General features: G+C 41.8%; 1 protein-coding gene across 2 annotated transcripts in view; it reads left to right on the top strand.

Annotated features, from left to right (window-relative positions):
• Positions 1-20,848, top strand: part of Anxa3 (annexin A3) — a 47,479-nt gene extending 26,631 nt beyond the window's left edge. For both annotated transcript variants that reach the window (XM_055594642.1, XM_055594641.1), the window contains 7 exons: positions 2,999-3,078; positions 6,925-6,981; positions 7,224-7,317; positions 8,843-8,938; positions 10,408-10,466; positions 13,206-13,328; positions 20,401-20,848. In XM_055594642.1, coding sequence (XP_055450617.1) covers positions 2,999-3,078; positions 6,925-6,981; positions 7,224-7,317; positions 8,843-8,938; positions 10,408-10,466; positions 13,206-13,328; positions 20,401-20,460 — 569 coding nt within the window. In that variant the 3' untranslated portion in view covers positions 20,461-20,848. The remainder of the gene's footprint in view (positions 1-2,998; positions 3,079-6,924; positions 6,982-7,223; positions 7,318-8,842; positions 8,939-10,407; positions 10,467-13,205; positions 13,329-20,400) is intronic.
• The last annotated feature ends 298 nt before the right edge of the window (positions 20,849-21,146 follow it).

Below are 21,146 nucleotides of genomic sequence, written 5' to 3'. Positions count from 1 at the left end.
GGGCATGCTCACTTGAACGTTGGTAGTCATTGTTTTTTTTTCAGGGTTTGTTCCTCAGATGGGATGGATTGAGTTGTTTCCGCTGTGACTGAGCTCAGCCCTGAGCGAGTCCTCAGAGGTTGGGATGACTCCGTCACGTGACTCAAAGCTTCACCTTCTAATCGTAGAACCGCTCTTCCTAATCTTACTGCTTTCTATCCATGGTCATCCTGTTAGTAAAACTCAACAGAATACCATGAATAAGAGACACAGTTAAGAGAGTCCACAGATTTGTCCCAAGAATGAAGGACCAAACAGCAACACAATTCTGTATTCCACAACAGCACACACAATTCCCTAAGTACATCCAGGATGCCATGTTTTCTAAACTTGCGTTTCTAGAAGGCCCACTTTTTCTGTAAACGCCTACTGAAAGGGGAATGCTGGGGCCCAGAGGGCAATTAGAAAGGTTATTTTGAAAAATTCTCATTAAGGGGAAGATGCCTAAAGAACAGGTGATTAATCTGTTACTGGTATGCTAACCAGTCAGAAAAACACTAACAGTGCTAGGCATTTTAACAGAGAGTGTTTAATAGAGATAACTACATCAGTACTTTTAGAAAATGGGGGCAAATGGCGGAAACGGAAGACGGAGGGTAATACACCAAATAAACGCTTCCCAAGTTAAGGGCTCCACGGCACAGAAGTTGGACTTACCTGAAACTGCACATTCGGGAGGAGGAAAACACCTGTCAGGTGCTGGTACCCCAGGGACTCAGAAGAGATGCTTAAGGAAGGGGTCAGGTTGCGAGGAAGAGGATTCCGCCTGCCTGGCCCTGGTGCTGCTGTGGTGCTGCAGGTAGCTGCAGAAGCCATGGCTGCCCCTCAGGGTGGGACTTACAGCAGAGGCAGGTGGGCACTCATGAACGTAATAAAGGGTATGAAGTCACTGTGGTGCCCCGTAGAACTCCACTATGATGGGAACTGGTGACCCATGCGTAAGAATCTATCAAGGCAGGTCATCAACTTGGCCTTCCTAAAAGCAACAAGCCGTCCCGTTATTTACGCAGTGACACAATAGTCTAAATAAACAGTTAAGAGCTAGGCTTTCCCCGGGACTCTGAAGTTACTGGTGTATGGAAGACTGCTAGTTCAGGCTCAGTCCTCCTGTAACGCCGTCCTTCTCCTTTTACCCTGGTATGTTTTAAAATGTACGAGGCGCTTGTCGACTGTATTGTAATCATTTTTTGCCTGTTTCCTTTTGACTATAATGATTGGTATCTATTGGTTGTACATCTTAATGAGGTTCATTGTAGTGTTTTTATACATTCGTGTATTGGGCAGTAATCATGTCCACCCTTCCCTCTACTATCTTCATGTTCATTTTTTAATGGTCCAACTTCCTGCAAAATATGTGGTGAAGAGGGAAGTCAGGGGAGACTGCTTCACATGAACACTTAGTCTTACCTAGGTAATTCTAAAATGAAAAAATACTTTTGACTTGTTATTAGATTAAAAATCCTCTTCTAAAATAGTAGGGCAACAATATTAAGACTGGCAGGCAAAAATTAATGCCAATAACATAATAAGATCAATAACAAAGCTCTAGTAGCTTTTATCTGTATGAATTTCTTTGAAAAAGATATATTTCATTAAATTTTGCTGGGGAAAATTTTTTTGCTGTTCCGTAATCTATCACTTTCTGTAATTGTCTTCTACTGATTCAAAGATGATTCGTGTGGAAAGTTTATTTGGTGTTATTGAAAGCGGCGTAGATGGGATTCATATTGCCACCTGGTGTCACCTCCATCCAGATATGTATTAGCCTCAAGGGAGTCACTATTCCCCAGGGGCAGAGCAGACATTTTAAATTGCAGGCAGGCCAGGCAGTGCTGCTCAGTGGTAGTGTCTTGCCTAACAAGACACTCCAAAATAATAAGAGCACAAATCAAAGCGGGAGCACGGGACCCAGGCTCTGCCCCAGCACCCACATGGAGGATCACAACTATGTGACGTCAGGTCCAGGGAGGCCTGACCCCTACTGCGACTTCTGTGAACACTAGGCATTTACTCAAAGTACATTTACTTGCACGCAGGCAAAACGCTCACACACATAAAAATAAATAAATAAATAAATAAATCTTTAAAAAAAAAAAGAATTATGAAAGTAGAAGTGGGCACAGTTAGCCACTTGCCATGCAAAGGGGTCTACAACTAGTATATAAGAAAACATATAAACACAAAGCTGGCATTGGCTAAGCAAAAATAGTATCCGAGAGGTGGCTTTCTTATTTCTTGAGCAATATTAAATAATATAATCTAGGAGTATTTCTTAAGATGAAGGTTAGATTCAATAAAACGCAACAATGGCAGTGGCTTATGCATGGTCCGTGTTTAATTCTAGGTGTTAAATGTAGAGGTTGGGAGATTGACAGTTTTTAGACTGGTATGATAGCTTCCCAAAGCTATCAACTATCAAAGCTTCCAACTCAGCTCCCACCCTTCATAGTGATGGATAGCCGCCTAAGCCTCGGGCCTCCATCCACATAGAAGCAGAATCAAAGAAGGACAGGGCAACGGTGACTATGGATCATCCTTCTGAGTAGATTTCCCAGCAATATCATTCATGCCTGCCCAAGCGTGATCAAGAACTTAGTAAAATGGGCTGTAGCTAGCTCAGAAGACACTGAAAACACAGCCCCGGGCTGCTTGAACTACCTCTGATGAAGGTTAGGATTCTGTCTGTATGAAGGAAGAATAAATGTGAAAACCTGAAGGCTAACTAGCAGATTCCTGCCCTGGGTCTTCTTCAGAGCCACCGTCAGGAGGAATGAAGCATACACAGTTCGACCCAGAACCACGGTTCGTCCTATTGTTTGCCTCTCACAACACACACAGCAACACACCACGCTAGCAGAGCCTCAGAAAGTCAGGGAAAGGATACCAGGTCCCCATGCTCTGCTCTGTAGTCCTCTGTTCCAGCTCCTCATCATTTAATCTCATCCTCATTTGGTTTCAGCATATAAGAAGAGTCTCGGAGATGCCATTAGTTCTGAAACGTCTGGAGACTTCCGGAAAGCTCTGCTGACATTGGCAGATGTAAGGTTTTATTTATTATCTTCCCCACCCCGTAAGCCACATGCTCAGAGATTGTTTTGGGGGAGTTAACAAAACCTAGGGCAGTGAGATTTTCATTTTCCTGTGGAGTGATTTGTTCACATCACATTTCAATTGCCACCATCAATAAAACATTTAACCAAGATCACAAAAGCGTACATGGTGATGTAATCACAACTGAAAGGCTTGGTTAGGTCAGACCAGTCTATAGATGAGAAGTGTTTCCAGTGAGATTCAGTGTGCTGTTCCGATATACCGCCCACATAAACTCAGAATTGTTCATTTTCGGCGTGTTTGCATCTTTAGAACATATAGATTTCTTCTGGGTTCCAAAGAATACTTGTTTTGTTTAAATTAAGCGAGAAAAAGACATAAAAGACTATCCCAAAAGCAGAGCAGTAAATCCAGGGAAAAAGTTTTCTGCTTCAGGACTTTGTTCCCTGTTACCTTGGGAAAGACATTATGTAAGCAAATGAGGCCATTGCTTGCTTTCCCTGGAAGGTTTATGATTTCAGTCATAAAGTCAGGAGACCTGGCCGGTGCTACAGCAGATAAAGGCACTTGCCAATAAATCTGGCAACCAGGGTCCAATCCCTGGAACCCACAGAAAAATGGATAGAAAGAGCCACCACCACGAAGACATCCTCTGCCCTCCACACTTGCACTGTGATGCTCCTATCTACACACATAGGTTACAGTTATTGTTATATAACTGTGTTTGTTTCTCTTAGTTTCACTCTTAACCTGGCTATCATATACATAATTGAGACTCTTTTATATTTGTTTAATAATAAGCTTTACAACACAATAACTGAGCACTTTAACTCTGTTCTTTACCCTCTGTGTTATTTTGGCTTCCTCCCAGCATGCATCACAGGAATACTTGCACCTTGTAGCTTTCCTTGCTAAGCTCTGTCTCCTAGACCTTCTTGGACATCTGCTTGTGGCTGACTGACTCCCCTGACTGAATCCCCTACTTCCTATCCTCTACTGCTCCTCTCCTTGCTTGCAGGAAGTCCAGGCCCATTCTCTCCCTTGCTCAGTGATTGGCTGTAAGATGCTTTATTGACATATCAGGGAACCATGGGGGAGCAGAGTTTAAACAAGGTTAAGACAGGAGACTCTCAGAACAAGGCTTGCAACCAGATAGGAGGATATAGAAATCAGCATTTGAATTACACAATAACCCTATGCCTACACACATACTACTAATATTAATAAATAACATGTTTTGGTTTTTTTAAAAGATGCTTAACTCAGGGCTGGGGAAACGGCTTAACAGTTACGAGTACCACCTGTTCTTCAGAGGACCAGGGTTGGAGTCTCATAATCAGATACTGGCTCACAATCACCAGTAACTCCAGTCTTGGGGATCCTGCTCCCTCTTCAGGCACGTGTGTGTGGGCACCAGGCACGCATGAGGTACACATACACACATGCGGGCTAAACGCCCACACACTTAGAGAGCAAGATGGTAAAGTCAAGGATGAGACATGTTAGCAGGCTTATATAGATGTGATTAAAGCTCCATCTCACTGCTGTCTTACACTGGTTTGCACAGCCCCTGATGTGTGAGGAAATCCCAAGTGGCTCAGCATGACGCCTGAAGCAGCACCTGCAGAGATGAGGCGTTTTACCACCTGGAAATAGTTCATCCTTATTATAGCTTCCGGTGCTTTAACTGCTGAAAACCTCAGGAAGGCAGGATCTGTAAACCCCAGTGTATGAGGGGAACGGCAGACATGGCCTCAGTGGCGTTCGTCCAAGTGCACATCCAGTCTATGCGTGGTTGACTTGGGCTCACCCACAGGAAGCAGGAAGATTAGGGCTCCAAGGCTGGTTTCGGATCAAATGGAACTGGACCCTCGTGCCACCTAATGGCTCTCTGTGCCTGAACAAGTTACTTTAAGCTTTCAGGAGTTTCTGTTCATACATGTGAGATAGATATTAAGCCCTTTGTGGTATTGAGAGGATTAGAAGAGGGTAGGCGAGGTGCTGGCCACACAGAAAGGCATCAGTGTGTTTGGGTTTACTAAAATGTTCCATGGATTTGCACAAATCTATGAATGTGCCTACCGTTATAGCATCATGCAGAATAGGTCCACTTCTCCAGGAAGCCTGTCTTCTGCCTATTTATACTGCCCTTTTCCTCTCCCAGAGGCCACCCTGATTTTTCTGCTTCGAGTTTGCGTCTTGTACAGTGTCCAGTAGTTGAAGTCACCCTCTGTGCAGCCTTTCAGACTGACTTCCAGCACTTAGCCATCCGCTGTTGTGTGCGGTGTGACGGACCTATGAGAGCTGGGCTTTAGGTTTTTGAATGAGCGAGTCTCTTAAGTATACAGCAGGCAAACGTAAAGAATAAGCAAAAGTAGCAGCAGAAGGATAGAAAAACATCATCAAATTGGACAGTCACAGCCCTCCAGCAGAAACTGGAGTGTCCCAATTGAGAGAGCAACAAAAGGTAACCATATCAAACCGGCGGTTTACAAAGATCCAGCAGAGGTCAAATGGGGAAACCCCTTGCAAAAGTCAACCCAAGCTCTGAAAGGAGAGTCCTGGGTGGAGCTTAGTGTCTCTATGATGGGGATTCCAATGAGCAGCGAACAGAGCGTCATCAAAGAAGCACTTGTAACCATCCAGTAGAAATGCCTGGAACGCCCTGCTCAGTCATGCTAGAAAAAGTAACAGCCAGCTCGGACTATCCTCTGTACCATGAGCTTTGCCTTCTCTTTCTCTCCGTAGACACTGCAGTATTATGGGAGAAGCAATAGTCACCTTAGATGGAGAGAATTTGCTTCTCAGCTGTTCTCCAGGGCAAGATGTTTTAACACTCCAGCTGCTTGCTGTTTTTCCCTCTCCCCATTACAGTTTCAGGGGCCCAGCCTGACCCAGGGCCATTTGGAGGACATATGTCATAAACATGCTTGAGCCTGAATTTGGAGGGTCGGTTCTGTTTCCAGAGCCAACTCCTCAGTGATCTCAAAAAGCTTATGTCATGTTTACCAATATAATGAGTATTACATATGCCCATTATATGCAAGATTTCTCCTGTAAGATTAACTGGCCAACTTGTGCCTATTTTTACTGAATAATATTTTGTTGTATAAACTGTTTATCAGTTGAAGGGCATCTTGGTTGCCTCCAAGCTTTGTCATTTATAAATAAAACATCAGCTAGATATTTATGTGCAAGTTTTTGTGCAGACGTGTGTCCATTTTGCTTAGATAAATGTCAGGGAGCATTACTGTTGGATGATACTGTAAGAATGTACCTAGCAATGTAAGAGGCTACTGGACTGTCTCTCAAGGTGCATGTTGCCACTAGCGATGAAAGTGGAGTTGTTTGTGATCTTTTCCAGTATTTGGTGTTATCGGTGCTTCTGAGTTTAATCATACTAACAGATCCTGCTTCAATTTACAGGGACAGGATGAAAGCATCTTTCTATAAGTTTTCTTGCTATGTCTACATCTTTGGTGAGGTGTCTCCTTGGGTCTTTTACTCTATTAAAGTTGGGTTGTTTATTATCTTCTTACTGAGCCTCAAAAGGTCTTTACATTTTTTGATTATTTGTCTTCTATCGGGTATGTTTTGTAAATATTCTCTGTCTGTGCCTTGTCTTTTCATCCTATCACTGTTGAGTTTCCAGAGGAGGCTGAGGCCCTAGATTGTGTGCTCTGCTGCACTGACTGACTAGTCAATGGCAGAGACAGACCTAGAGGCAAGAGGGGCTACCTGCTCTGCATTGGGGAATCTACCAAGATGCACTTCTGGATGGAGCACTGTATCCTTAAAGGACTGATCATGTTCTTATCATCTCCACTGTTTTAGGGTAGAAGAGATGAAAGTCTAAAAGTGGATGAACAACTGGCCAAAAAAGACGCCCAGGTCAGTAACAGCCAGAGAGCATCTCTTTTACTCTGCCCCACCCCCAACACTCTGCAAAAGATGGCTCTACCCAGGTCTGTCCTCTCCTGTCCTATCTGAGGCAAAGCCAGGAGACAAGGATCACCCAGCCCAGCCTCTGCCTGCCTGCCTGCGGAAACTCCCACCCTTCCCAGCCCATCCCCTCAACTAGAGAAAGAACTGCATTTGTGATGACACGCAGGGCTTCTACCATTTGCCAACAGATCCTCTACAATGCTGGTGAGAACAAATGGGGCACGGATGAAGACAAGTTCACCGAAATCCTGTGTCTACGGAGCTTTCCTCAGCTGAAACTAAGTACGACTCAAGTGTTCTCGGCTCTATGTTGCTTTTGCAAACGTCTTTGCAGCTTATGTAGAAACAGCTCAGGAAACCACATGGGGAAGTTGCATCTTGCGTCAGGGCAGCACTAGCCTTCTCTTCCGATTTGCCCTGACGGCTGAATAGACCTCCTACCCTGTGAGTAGCAATAGGTGAGAATGGAGCAGACAGCAATCCCACGGAGAGCAGGAGCTGGCTACCATGCTTGTACCCTTCTCCCCCCACCCCCTCGTTCCGCTCTGGAAATAGCCAGGCATTGAGAAACAGTTTCATTGACTGATGGGTGGTGATGGACAGTAGCTTCTTTTTGATATGAAGGGAAATGGGAGGGTGGGAAGCTCTTCTTCTCAGACCGGTGACTGACTGAGTCCCACCCAGTCTCTCACTCATGTGCCTCCCCAAGCTGTTCTGGAAACACCCAGAGCTCCATTTAGCATGACCATATTCTGACAGAGGCTGCCAGGTGCCAGTTTACAAAACAGCTGCAGGGCGGAACTAACCTCATGCTGAGCTGAGGAAACAGAAGGGCATTGCCCTGACTTTTAGTTTTGAAATTGCACTTCTTTAACTCTGACAGTGATTTTTGTGAAATGATAGCGCAATCTTGTAGCAGGTTTTACTAAGATTTCTGTTTGAAAACAGAGGTAGGATGATCCCTGTATATCTTTGCAAACTTTCTTATTTTCAAAATACGTTGGATGACCAGTGCCTTTAATCCTAACAAAGGCAGGAGGGTATCTGCAAGTTCTAGGCCAGCTAGGGCTACATATATGAGACTCCATCTCAAAACAAAACAAAAAGCAGCAACAAAAATCTTTTTGGAAAAAAAATGTACTTGGTTTATGAAATCTTCTTGTTCACATGAGGACATATGCATGGGTTTTACTTAAGGCAAATACGGATCAAGATGTATGGATGCCTTCTGGTAGGTGGGACGTGAGCCATCCTCCCTTAGACAATGGTACCCTCTGCACAAGAAAATCCAAACCCTCCTAGATGGGTGAAGGCACTTACCATCAAGCCTGACTACCTGAGTTTGGTTTTTGGCATCAATGTAGTAAGAGGAAAAAACTCCTTAAGTTGTCCTCTGACCTCCATGCATGTACACACGCATGTACACACGCACACCATAAAATTAGTATTAAAAATGTTTTAAGAAATCTTTCTAATTAGCGTTCTGCAGCAGGTAAAAGGCATCTGAGGACCGACCACAGCATCGCACCCAAGCACTGCCGTAATTCTAAAATAAATGAGTTGTTTGCCACAGAACGATTCAAGCACTTCCGACTGCTTTGAGCTGGGATGGGGAAGGGAGATCACTGAAGAAATGGCCTAAGGAGTTCAGCCTTCATTGTGCTCAACTTTTGATGGCTGAGGTTCCGAGCTTGCTCGTTGATCTGCTACATCTTACAGTTTTAAATGTGAAATATATTCAAGTGTGGCCTTCTGGGAGGCTTTAAATATTTTTATGGTGCTATTTTTTATTTTTATTTTTTTTTAGCATTTGATGAGTACAGAAATATTAGCCAGAAGGACATTGAGGACAGCATTAAAGGAGAATTATCTGGGCATTTTGAAGAGCTGCTGCTAGCCATAGGTAAGACCTTGAGTGTTAATAAATGAACCAATTTGTACTTCTTCGAAGTCCATGTCAAGGTGAGCTAACTATAAGAATCCTGACTGACCTATCTACAGCACCCAGCAGTCCATGGTACAAACAGTTGTCTCAACAAATATTTTGAAATAATACATGGAGACGTTATCTACTTTTAAATCTGTATTTGGCTTGTCATCGTGTTTAGATTATGCCCTCTTTGAGACTTGAAATATTACACTCTACTGGCATTTTTATTGAGCCTTGTCGAAACTGAGTCCTAATCAGTTTGGTATTCTACTTAGTTTGGTTATCTGGGAGATGTCAGTGGCCTACTGAATTGAAGCCAAGGTCAGAGCTGTAGATCTCTTTCTCTGATTGAGTGATCAGGTGGGATTCAGGCTGAATCCATTTCCATATAGACACATAATTATGAGTGGTCAGTAAAGCTGTTATACAAGCAATGAGGTCTCACAGTTTATCTTCCTAGGCACTAAGAGAATACCTCAAGGGAGAGGTGAGATCAAAGGATGAGGCACTCAAAAATAAGACTATCTTTTTAGTGAAGATTTTAAAAAGTGTTAACCTCTCTCCCTCTCTCTCTCTCTCTCTCTCTCTCTGTGTGTGTGTGTGTGTGTGTGTGTGTGTGTGAGAGAGAGAGAGAGAGAGAGAGAGAGAGAGAGAGAGAAGATATAGGTTCCTTCTCATTAGGGACACACTAGAGCTGACTTGAGAACACCTTGTCACCTCACTAGTAGGAAGTCATTTCTAATATCCACTATAATAATTCCTAGCATCTTTGGTAAGGTCCCCATAGCTGATCCCTACCGGTAACTTCTCCTTCCTGTTACCCAAGATTCATCTTCCAAATGCTAATTCCCTAATTAGTAACTCCTAGTTATGGTGCCTTAACTTTTATTTTTAAGCAATTTCTATGTGCTGGGCACTGTGCTCAACTCTTCACGAATGTCATCTCATCTAAACCTTTGGCAATCCTTCAAAGCAGGTTCATTCCCTTGGTCGATCTCACTAGGCTATACATCCTAATGCAGTCATTCTAAAGGAAAATCCGTCTGTGCAGGGATTTGGTTTTAAACTGATATTCAGTGCCCTTTTAATGTATTGAGTTATTGGTAGCCAAAGCTATTCATTGGTAGCCAAAGACAACAAAGACTGAGTTGTGTTAAACCCCAGGGAATTATCACAAGAAGATGAGGTGTATATAGTGTGTCAGAGACGTGGAGAGGAGTCAGACACATGGGAGTGTCTTTGGCACATAATTTTATTTCCCCCATGGCTGAAGATAAATTCCATTCTGAAGTTCTATGTAAATCGGACATCACGGGGCTTGGAAATCTAGGACTAGTAGCTTTTCACTCAGACTAAGTAAAAGTCAGGAGTGATATTGACTCCATTTCTATTAAGTAAAACTAATCATTATTTTCCTTTTTTTTTAATTAAACAATGAACAGTTCATTGTGCAAGGAACACCCCGGCTTTTTTGGCAAAAAGACTTCATCAGGCTTTAAAGGTTGGTCTGGAATTTTCATCTTGTACTCAATAGAAAGCATCCCTCGTGGAGAATAAAAAAGACTGTTTAATATTGATGAGATGTCATATTTCTTTTCCACTTCAGTGAGTCTCTTTCTGAAGCTAATTTTTCTACTAATTTGTCTCAAAGTATAATAATAAGTGTGCCAGCCAAGGTAGAGGGAGCTGGTAAAGTGTTGGCTAAATCAGTTCCCTCACTCCATGTGTGTAGGGAGCAGAACTTGTGGAATGCCAGACTTCAGACAGCCCTGGAGATAGGTGACTTCTCAAGCAGCCTTACTCCAAACAAACCCAGCCGAGTCAGCATCCTCTGCAGGATACTGGTGATTCATGCTCTTCTCATGCCTTTATTCCCTACAAGAGGAAATGCTTCCTCACTTCCTTAGTGGGCATTTCCTGTGGCTGTAAAAGTAAGGTCCTACTGAACATCTCATTCCCCTCACCCCACCCCACCCCAGTCCTGACTGCTGTGTTCGGTGATCTCATAGGTTGTACTACCAGAACTGGCTTTGCTCAGCTCCGAAAATTGAACTCTGCCTCCAAAGCCTTGTTCCTTCTGCATTGGCTGCCTCTACTCCTTGTCATTCCCTGGTTGCCAAAGCTGTTTGTGTTTGTCTTCTCTATCTGTTGTCTTCCTCCACCAGAGATATGGCTGGCTTTTTCTCATCTTTTCAGGTCTCAGCTCAAATGTCTCCTCTTGATGTAACCCTGGAATCACTCCTGCTTACTCACTGGGCCAAGGTCACCTGATATGGCCATGTGGAATCGAATCAGGCCAGTTGAAGGGTTCACAGCAAGACTTAGGCAATCAGACCTTTATGAGAAACCGAATATAATTTAATTGCCAGGATCAATACAGTTGTAGTTTGCAAGCTACACAGGGTACACAAGATTAACGTCTAAGACCTATTGGTCTGTCAAGTTTCCATGCTTTCTTGACTTCCAAAGGAGCATACAGAGAAGCACAAACAGCCCAAATCCTTCACTGCCTGAGGGAGTGTGTCTGTCTCTCAGGAACTGGAAGGCACATTGTGCCCCAGGAGCCATGGACTCTACCCTGAAAACCCTATGACATGCCTCTCAAGGCAACTAGGCCAACTCAGTGGTTCCCTGTACAACCCTCCCTCAATCATATGGTCAACTCGCTCTCTTTCAATTACCCTTCATTCTAGTCCCCTGTGTTTTCCTCATCCTTATTAATAGTTATTAAATAATTAAATAGTTTGCTATCGCGATCCAATAGAAAATAAACTTCACGGGGAAGAATCTGTTCACTGCTGTGTGCATGACACAGAGAGGAATGCCTGGAACACCATATATGTTCAACTGGCATTTGTTGGGTACATCATTGCTCAGCTAACAGCTACCTTGAAATATTTCACTCTCTTTTCCCATTGTTCCAAAGGTACGTCTTATTCTGACATTCCATCTGCAAACATCTCACATAGCTTCCCATTTTCTGTTTCTGTGGCCATTCCTCCAGCTGTATCCTTGACCGTCTCTTTGCTCTATTGCTGCAGTCACATCTGGGTGGGTCTCAGATGCCCTCCTCTTACTCCCTCGCCCACATTCTGTTCCTCCCCTGAAGTCTGGACTTCATACTGCAAACGGATGGTCTTTGAAAACAACCACAATTAAGATCTAGTTATAGCATTCTTAGTTTTAAAATATTATGACAGATCTACTTGTGGAATACAGTTAGACTTTTAATTCATGGTTGGCAAGGTCTAGGTTTTCCAGATGCATCATTTGCCATTGTTTGTTATTTACATATCCTTAGATATGGCATTTTTTTCTTGTCCTAAACTTTCATACACTTCCTACACACATACACCACACACACACACACACACACACACACACACAAAGAGAGAGAGAGAATCCTTTACTAGATCATTCTTCACTTTTTATACAAGCCTCCTTCCTTGATGCATATATTATGTCTGCCTTGATCTTTCTGCTCCAGTCTCTCCAGTGCTCCACAAACCCCTAGCTGATTAGTTAAGCTTCAGCATATATGTAACTCTCTTGGGCAGACCGTTCCTAATCTTTAGTTTTTTCCACGGTCTGCTAAAACTCACCCCTGTTGAACCCAATATCTCCCAGCTGTCAGACTAATTTTAAATAATTCTTTATTTAATACTCTTATTAGTTCATTGAGAATTTTGTACATCTTTTGATCATAATCACCCTTTCACTCACAGCTCTTCTCAGTTCCACTCCTCTTTCCACCCAACTTTGTATCTTTTTTTTTTTAACCTATCAAGGTAAAAATATTTGAGGCACCCAAATATTCTTGCATGTATAGCCTTCTCCTGAAGCATGAGTGGCTTATCACAGGCTGCAGTTTTAGAAAACAACAACAACAACAACAACAACTGACCTTTCCTCTCCCAGAAGCTAATGATTGCCAATAGTTTCAAACCCCTCCATGCTAGGACTTGATGTCAGACTAATTTTCAATGGTTTGTTTTCTAGCCTGTATTCTTTATAGACTTGGAGGCTCATTAGAGATTTCTCTTCTTCATAGCTTGGTGATGGCTCATTACAGGGGCTCAGCACATATTTCTTTAATAATTGAATGGTGGAGTTTGGTGCTAAATGAATGAAGATGAATTTCTGTGGTTGAATACTTTGTGCACTATAATCTGTCTTTTATAACTGACTATGTGAATGTCATTGAGTGACTGGTAAGATTTTCACGGCCTTTTCCTCCCAGGGTGCTGGAACCGATGAATTCACCCTGAACAGAATAATGGTTTCCAGATCAGAGATTGACCTTTTGGACATCCGACATGAGTTCAAGAAGCATTATGGCTACTCTCTATACTCAGCAATTCAAGTAAGTCTCCTCTGGAAATAACAAGGCATAGTTTTTCTTTCTCTGCTCACTATCTTTCTTTCATAGTTCTTAAAACATAGATCCAACTTAAGTTTCTCTCTTCTTGTTATTGTGCTTTCTGAGTTTAAAACAGTTATACCAAAACATCCTTTGACAGTGGGAACCGAGGACTAAAGAGATGGCTTAGTAGTTAAGAGCACTCATTGTTCTTGCAGAGGACCTGGGTTCAGTTCCCAGCACCCCCATAGTAGCTCACAACCACCTGCAATTCCAGTTCAAGAGGATTTCACACCTTTTTGGGCCTCTGTGGATACTTCATGCACATTGTGCACAAACTTTTGTAGGAAAAGTACCCGTACACATAGAATTAGAAAGAAATAAATCTAAAAAAAAAAAAAAAAATGGTGACTGTTTTCCGTCTCTTAAACACTAAGAATATAATAGTGACTCATCTTTTTAAAGGCTTATGGCTCATAAAATTTTATTTTGAAAAATCCATGAGTATCCTGGTTGTTTATTGTTCATGTTGCAGTGCTTTTTAAAAATGCTAAAATATCAGCATTTGTGGCAAAGTAAGAAAAGAAAAGTACATATTTTAAATTTTCCTTTGTTGAGCCGGAAATGTAGATCAGTAATAAACATTTATCTATATGTGCAAGGCCGTAAGTTTGACCCCTACTGCAGCAATGACAAATTAACAACAATAACTAATAATAATAAGTCCTCTGTTGTACACACACACACACAAAAAAGGTAGATTCTGTATCTTCAGTTATTTTCATTGTAGTATGAGGAAGGCATCTCATTTTTCAGTAGCTGTACATCATTCTGTTTTTATACCAATAACGTCAACAGATGTTTACGGTTCCCAGCTATTCAAATAATACTACACTGTACATACTCATTTTCATGAGGTACAAGTGTTGGGGGAGACGGGTAAATGGCTGAGACAGTTAAAAGATATTTTCAAAAATTTAATAGATATGATCATGTGTCCCCCATTTCCTTGTTTTCATCAGAACCTCAGAATAGAGTGTTGTTTTTTACTCATATATGTATTTTTAATTGTTACAGTCCAACAGGTGAGGGTTATAACTGAATGTATTTTCGCATTTTAAAGGCCGTTTTTATTTCTTTTTGCTGTGCTGTCTCTTTCTGTGTTTTGGGCTTCTTCTTCTTTTGGGTTTCTATTACTTTTTGCTAACTTCTAAGACCTCCTTTAACATAAAGCAGATTAGCCTTTTTCTTTTTTATTTCATTTTAAACATTTTCCATTACTTTTTGCCTCAGCTGAAAGAATTTTTCCAAATAGAACTTTCATTTGATATGTAACTGAATTTATGAATCGTTATAGTTTCTGGTTTTTTAAAAATTTTCCCATTGTTTCTGTCATTCTGGATGAGAATATTTCTAAATGCTCAGTATTTCTTCCTGTCTATTTAAAGAGTGGACCCACAATCACTGTTCTCAAGTCTCAGTATACACACATATATTTATATAATAAATTAAGAATTATTAAGGAAGCAAGACTGATTAAATTTAAATAATTGCTTAGAACACAAAGCTTCCATACTGTAAAAACTCTGGGTTCAAAGTCATATGTGAATGGCTAAAATACCAGCTAGCTAATAAATGCTAAGGAACTGGCCCTGGCTCTTCCTAGCAATATTCTGATGATTCTACTTTTTGTTTCATTTTATTTTGCTTCGTTCTGTTTTGCCTTAGCCTCAAAATGACACACAGAAGTCTCTGATAATTAAGAGAATTAATCCAGACTGGTTCCCTGAATCAGTATGGTCACAGAGGCTGAGACTACCCAACCATTCCGGTCACGCAGTGTAGAATCTGGGGCTGGCTCCACGAGGGCTTCCCGGGCCATGTGACTTATTTACCTCTGGGTTTTTTGATACTTTACAAACTTCATCAGGAAAATGAGCTTTGGAGACCCAGACTGGTACCTGCTAAGAACCAGTGCCCAAAGGAGCTAGGACAAACAGATAAGCAGCCGGAAGCCCTGCAGGAAGAACTGGGAGTCCTGGTCCAGTTCCAGGATTGTTGTATACAGATCCTGATTCTTGGCAGCTCTTACACCTCCTGCCCCTAAGACTCCAAAGCCCTGGTCCCTGAGGGATGTGATGCCTAGCCATGGCCACTGGGAATGCCTCACCTAGGCCATGTTCTGGTGTCTCATTGAGTGGTTGGAGTCTTTCCTTCTACCTACAATGCAGTTCTATCCATGATTGGCACCATTAACCAAGCACAGACATTGGCCTAGCCAATGATAGCCACCTTGGGAGCATTCCAGCCTCGGCCCACGCATGCTTTATTTTATTTTATTCTTATTTTATTATTTGCATTGGTGTTTGCCTGCGTGTGTCTGTGTGAGGGTGTCAGATCCCTGAAACTGGAGTTACAGACAGTTATAAACTGCCATGTGGGTGCTGGGAATTGAACCCGGGTGCTCTGGAAGAGCAGGCAGTGCTCTTAACCCCTGAGCCATCTCTCCAGCGCCCTCCCCCCTTTTTAAGGAACAAATGAATGTATTCATTTTAGCCAGTCAGCTAGATCTGTTCACCAAATTCTTTCTGCCTTTGCAGAGTCTTTGTTTTCTGCTAAACTTTGACGCATGGGTAAGTCAAAATCATAACTGATCCGGAAGAGCAGCAGGCTCCCGCCTAGGGCTTAGCATGGGTTTTTGTCAGTAGCCCACGCTCAATTCTATTTGAATTGATCCTGACACATTACAATAGTTTCCATCATCATGGGAAGATTCAATAATATTAACCACATTGCACTTGCCGAGGCAGAAAAGCAGACACATACATTATATAACAATTGTCAGTAACAAGGTTGACCCACCAGGAGGGCTTTTTGTTCACCCTCAGCAAACCAGAAAATTAGATTAAGCTGTGGCTCGCTGTCCCACAGTAGTCTGGGTAATGGAGACTTATTGTATTAGGAAACATTTAAACTATTTGTCGTTTGATAAGAAGGAAAATCCATCACTGAAGAGTCCAGTTTGTGATGTAAAACAATACAGACTCCCTTCTTTCCACCCCCTCCACACATGCACATCCTGGTCTTTGAGTCTGCCCTCCTCTGCTTCCTCCTACGGCTCAGACATAGGACTGCTTGTTTCCTGCTCTCATGGATGGTGATTGGTGGGGAGAGGAAGAACATAGGTGAAAAAAATGGCATCTTTTGCTGAGAAGATGATTCAGATGCAGTGACACATGCCTATGAGACCAGTACTTTGGGAGTGGCTGAGACAGGAGGATCTCTAGTTTAAGGACAGCCTATACTACATAGTTGAGGCACTGTCTGAAATTCAGATAAGACTGCATGTTTGATAGTCTTTCCTAGACTGTAAGAAAAAGTGCTCTGTAAGGACAATATAGTAACTACTCTGAATAATCTATAATATCGACTCCTATGAAGGATTAAAGTAGGCATTAGCAGAGGTGGTAATTGGAACAACATTATCTAGCCATGTCCTAAACGTGCAATATGGAGGGTGAAGGTATAGAAACTGACAAGAAAAAAAAAAAAATAAAAGCTGTTAAGGAATATTTCTTAGAGCAATGGGTTTTGAGTCTTCCCATCAGGCCAACAACAGGAACTGGGTGTCTCCTCTGGAATTCTGCTGGTCAACAGGGTCCTAAGATGCCTCCTAGAAACAGACCCATGGTAAGAGGCTGAATTCAGGAAAGAAGCCTCAAGTAAATTGCTTAATTCGGAAAGTCTATTTTAGGGAATACTCGGGCATAACAGTGAAATAAGTTCACCCAGAGTTCCAAAGTTGGGGGATTTGTGCTGTTTTCAACTAATCACAAATATTTATTAAGTGAATGCTACATGCCAGACTCAGGGCTAAAGTTATAAGGAGAAAAAACTTTTTAAAACCTATGAAATTACAAATATGTGTAAAATTCACCAATGCGAGAGAGACAGATATGTGGTACTTAAAGAGCCTATCATGGGAGGACTTGACTAACAGGAAAGGATTCTATGGGAAAAGAATGAGTCTGGTCTGGAAAGTGAGTGGGCATTAGCAAGGGGACGGTTGGATCTGTGTGGAGCTAGTTGCTCATTTTAAGGAGGGAACTGCAAATGGAAAGATCTTGGGGTAGAAGAAACAGTGAAAACAGGGTAGAGGGGCTAGGTCATGCAGGAATTCTCCGGCACCATTGAAATAGTCCTGTCTTTAGCACAAGGGTTGTGAGACCAATGAGAGTGTTATACAAGAGAGAACCTTGGTCATTAAAGATTATCATGATGGCGAAGAATGACTTACATAGGGGCTTGGGGAGATGTGGGGTGATGAGTTAGGGGGTTGTGACACGGAGACACTGGAGTAGGTGTGACTGGGATGGGAGGCAGTGAACACAGCCAGTTTGGAGTACATATGAATAGAATGGTAATAATGCAGAGAGCAGAGGCTGAAGACTTGAGAAGGACTTGATAAGAGAAGTGAGGAGAAAGTGTCAAGGATGACGCCCAGGATTCTATCTTGGGAAGGAGCAAGAAGTTCTATTTTTCTACAAGAGGGTCAGAGAAGAGGGTGTGTTCTTTGGGGAAGTGGGAGGAAGTTCCTGGCCTTGCAGGTCTTGGGTTGGGGGTGTGCTAGGGGCCAGTGCTTGAAAAGGCAGTGCAACTGTCGCTCCTGTGGGTATGCTGTGAGAGCCAGTGTGCTAGGTACCTTCTGGTGCTGTTATAAACACTCTTGAGAAAAATAACTTCAGGAGTCAGGCATGGTGGCACATATGTCTTTAATTCCAGCACTCAGGAGCAGAGTCAAGCAGATCTCTATGAGTTTGAGGCAAGCCTCGTCTACATAGCAAGTTCCAGGCCACTAAGAGCTACACATCGAGACTCTAAATAAATAAAGAAGTTTAAATGAATAAACTAACTAACTTTAAGGGATAAAGAGTTCACTTTGGGCTTACAGTTCAAGATAAAAAAGGATCTGTCATTGTAGTGACAATTCTGAAATTTTGGTTTCTTTTAAAAGGGCAGAAATATTGTAAGAACGTGTCTTCATTTTAGTTCCAAGTGTGAGGATGTAGACCGCTTTGAACTGCCCACAGCAGCTGACTATGATTTGCCTGGTGCTCTAGCAGAGCCATGGTTTTGCCAGCTGCAGATGGTTTCTACATTTGTGTGACATTTGGAATTCTGGGAACTTTTCAGAGGGTATATAAATGCCAGAGCCCCCAGTAGATGGGGTTGACGGTTGTTGGTCATTCAGGGAAGTTGGTTGTGGTTTGTTAGTAGTTGTGCTCAAAGAAGAAACAAAAGGACAGAAATTAGATTGGTTCAAGGATCTCTTTCAGTCTTTCCTCGCTGTTTTTTCTCTCCTATCTAGTCACAGGGGGTGAAACTGGAGGGATAAAGGGTAGGAAAAAAGAAGAACCCACAAAGTAGCAAAGACCAGCTACACATCATAGCATGGAGGACATCGCAAATGGCAGTGGGAGCTTGGTAGCAGGAGCAGGAAGCTGGCTGACCATAGTCACCTGAACTGAGAAAACAGGAAGAGAATAGAATGTGGGGCCATGCTAGGAAAAAACCGAACTAAACTAAAAGCTTTTGTTGCTTACTTTGGCAAGAAGGAGCCTAATGAATCTGGTCAGTTTAAGGGACTTCCAGAAGGCATTCTGGAAGTTTGCCTTCCTACTTAAGGAGATTCTCTGCAGGATGGAATGTTTAAATCTCCCAGGAAACTGTGACAGGACAGGAGTGAGGGGCCAGGCGCTCTGATTTGAGGGCACCTTTCTTTAGCTCTGTAGTTGTTACATGGAGATTAGGAGAGTTCATATTCCACTGCATGGAACATTTTCACGGGTTGCAGTGCAATAGTTAACACAAGATAAACTTTTCCTTTAAGCTTTTTTTTAATGATATGAATAAACTTTGCTGTATTTAAACTTACTAAATTTTTTCTTAAAAAGCTGTACAATTACAGCTTTTGTGTATTGTAAGGATTGTGTATAAAAATCAAATAAAAAACAAAACAAATGATAAAAATAACTCTTCAATTGCAGAGAAAATGAAGGGGAAATAGACAATGAAGGAAGAGTTAAATTGAATATTGAATATTGCTTTCTTGCTAGTAAAGCTGATAACTTTACTTGTACTGATCAATGCTAAATAAATGATCCCAGAGTACCCACAGATACTATGAAACAGATAACAAGACATAATTATGAATCCCACAATAATAACAAACTAACTAATAACTATTTGTACAGTTGTGTGCCATGACAGCATAAATAAAATTAAAACAGTCATTGAAAATCATATATTACCAAACATCATTTTAGAATGGAAACAAAATGATTCATTCTCTATTTTAAAAATTTCAATTTTAAATTAAAAACCATTCCACATAGGAAGCTTTTTTGCATGTAATTAAATTAAATAATTTTAAAGAAAATTAAAATCTATATTGAGTAGTGAAATTTTGTTTCCTATAATAATTCTTTTGCATTTTATGTTATTGTACATTCAGCTTCAGAAAATGAATTTAAATGTGTTTTTTTTTTCTTTTTATAATGGTTTATGCTACTCTGGTATTATTTTTTAAACATATGATATTCCTTTAAGCTTTTTATATTGGAAATCCAACCCAGGGTCTTACGCTGTTAAGCACACTACAGACCATTGAGTGACGCATTCAGTCTTCCCATGTTAAGTGTTTGAACTGCAAATAGAAGTGTCAGTTAACATTGATTGTTATTAAGCTACAGGTTTTTTTGTTTTTTGTTTTGTTTTGTTTGCAGCTAATATGTAGTATCATGTTATTGCTGAAATCTTGTATTTTTTTCAAGCCCTACTTGAAATTCAGTTGTACTGTCTCACCAGGATTTAAACATTGTGTGTTGCAGGGAACACACTAGGCTGGAGCACACTTGTACTCGAGTGTGAGAAACTTACGGTGCTGCAGGTGTGCTGTGCTGAAGGGTGCAGCTCACACCTGCAGCTCAGCCCTGCCCGAGTGGCTTCCCTAGCATTGCGGAGGCTGATTCATCTCCAATCCCCTCATTATTTCTGTTGGTGCTGTTCTCTGCAGTCAGATACTTCTGGGGACTACAGAGACGTGCTCTTGAAGATCTGTGGAGGAGATGACTGAAGAGGACGGTTTCCCAAGGTGCCTGCCCTGATGGCGGACTCCTCAACAGCTCTGCCTTCACACAGTGCTACCAAGTGCAAGCGAGTGCTGCCTAACAGACATCATCATCGTTCACTGCAACAGCCAGAACAAACTCGGTTTTATTTTAGAGCATCCCATTCATAACGCAGAGGTTTCTGAGGGAAATTCAATCTACAATTAAAGACCTACTAATGATTTTCTATTTTTCTTAGGAAGTTGGAAGCTGTGTAGTTCAAAAGCATCAAACATAAAGCAGGATACTAAAAATGGTTGTCTTTACTAATTGTGTATTTGTTTTCATTACCTAGCAATACTGTATTTTGCCTGGTGCCAACAAATATTTCAAAATACATACATTTGTTGTAAATGCTGTTGCTGCTCTACTTTTTACTTTGTTAGTGTGGTCTAAAAACCTAATAATGATGTGGCGTGGTGGTGCACACCTATAATACCAACAGTGAGGAGGTGGTGGCAGGAGGCTCACTAGTTTGGAGTAATCCTTATGACAGTGCAGGAGATATAAACAAGCCCATTAACAGCTTAGTGTGATTGAGACGTGGGCTCAGGGAAGGAGAAGGGTAGCCTCTGGATTTTTGTCAGAAAAATGAGGTAATGATTGCCTTATTAGTGTTCTGTATGGGTTGGATCCTGGCAGGAAAAACAGA

Source organism: Psammomys obesus, unplaced genomic scaffold, assembly GCF_907164565.1.
Source record: "Psammomys obesus unplaced genomic scaffold, mPsaObe1.curated_primary_1811, whole genome shotgun sequence".
Lineage (NCBI taxonomy): Eukaryota > Metazoa > Chordata > Mammalia > Rodentia > Muridae > Psammomys > Psammomys obesus.
This window is presented reverse-complemented; position numbering and strand designations above follow the sequence as displayed.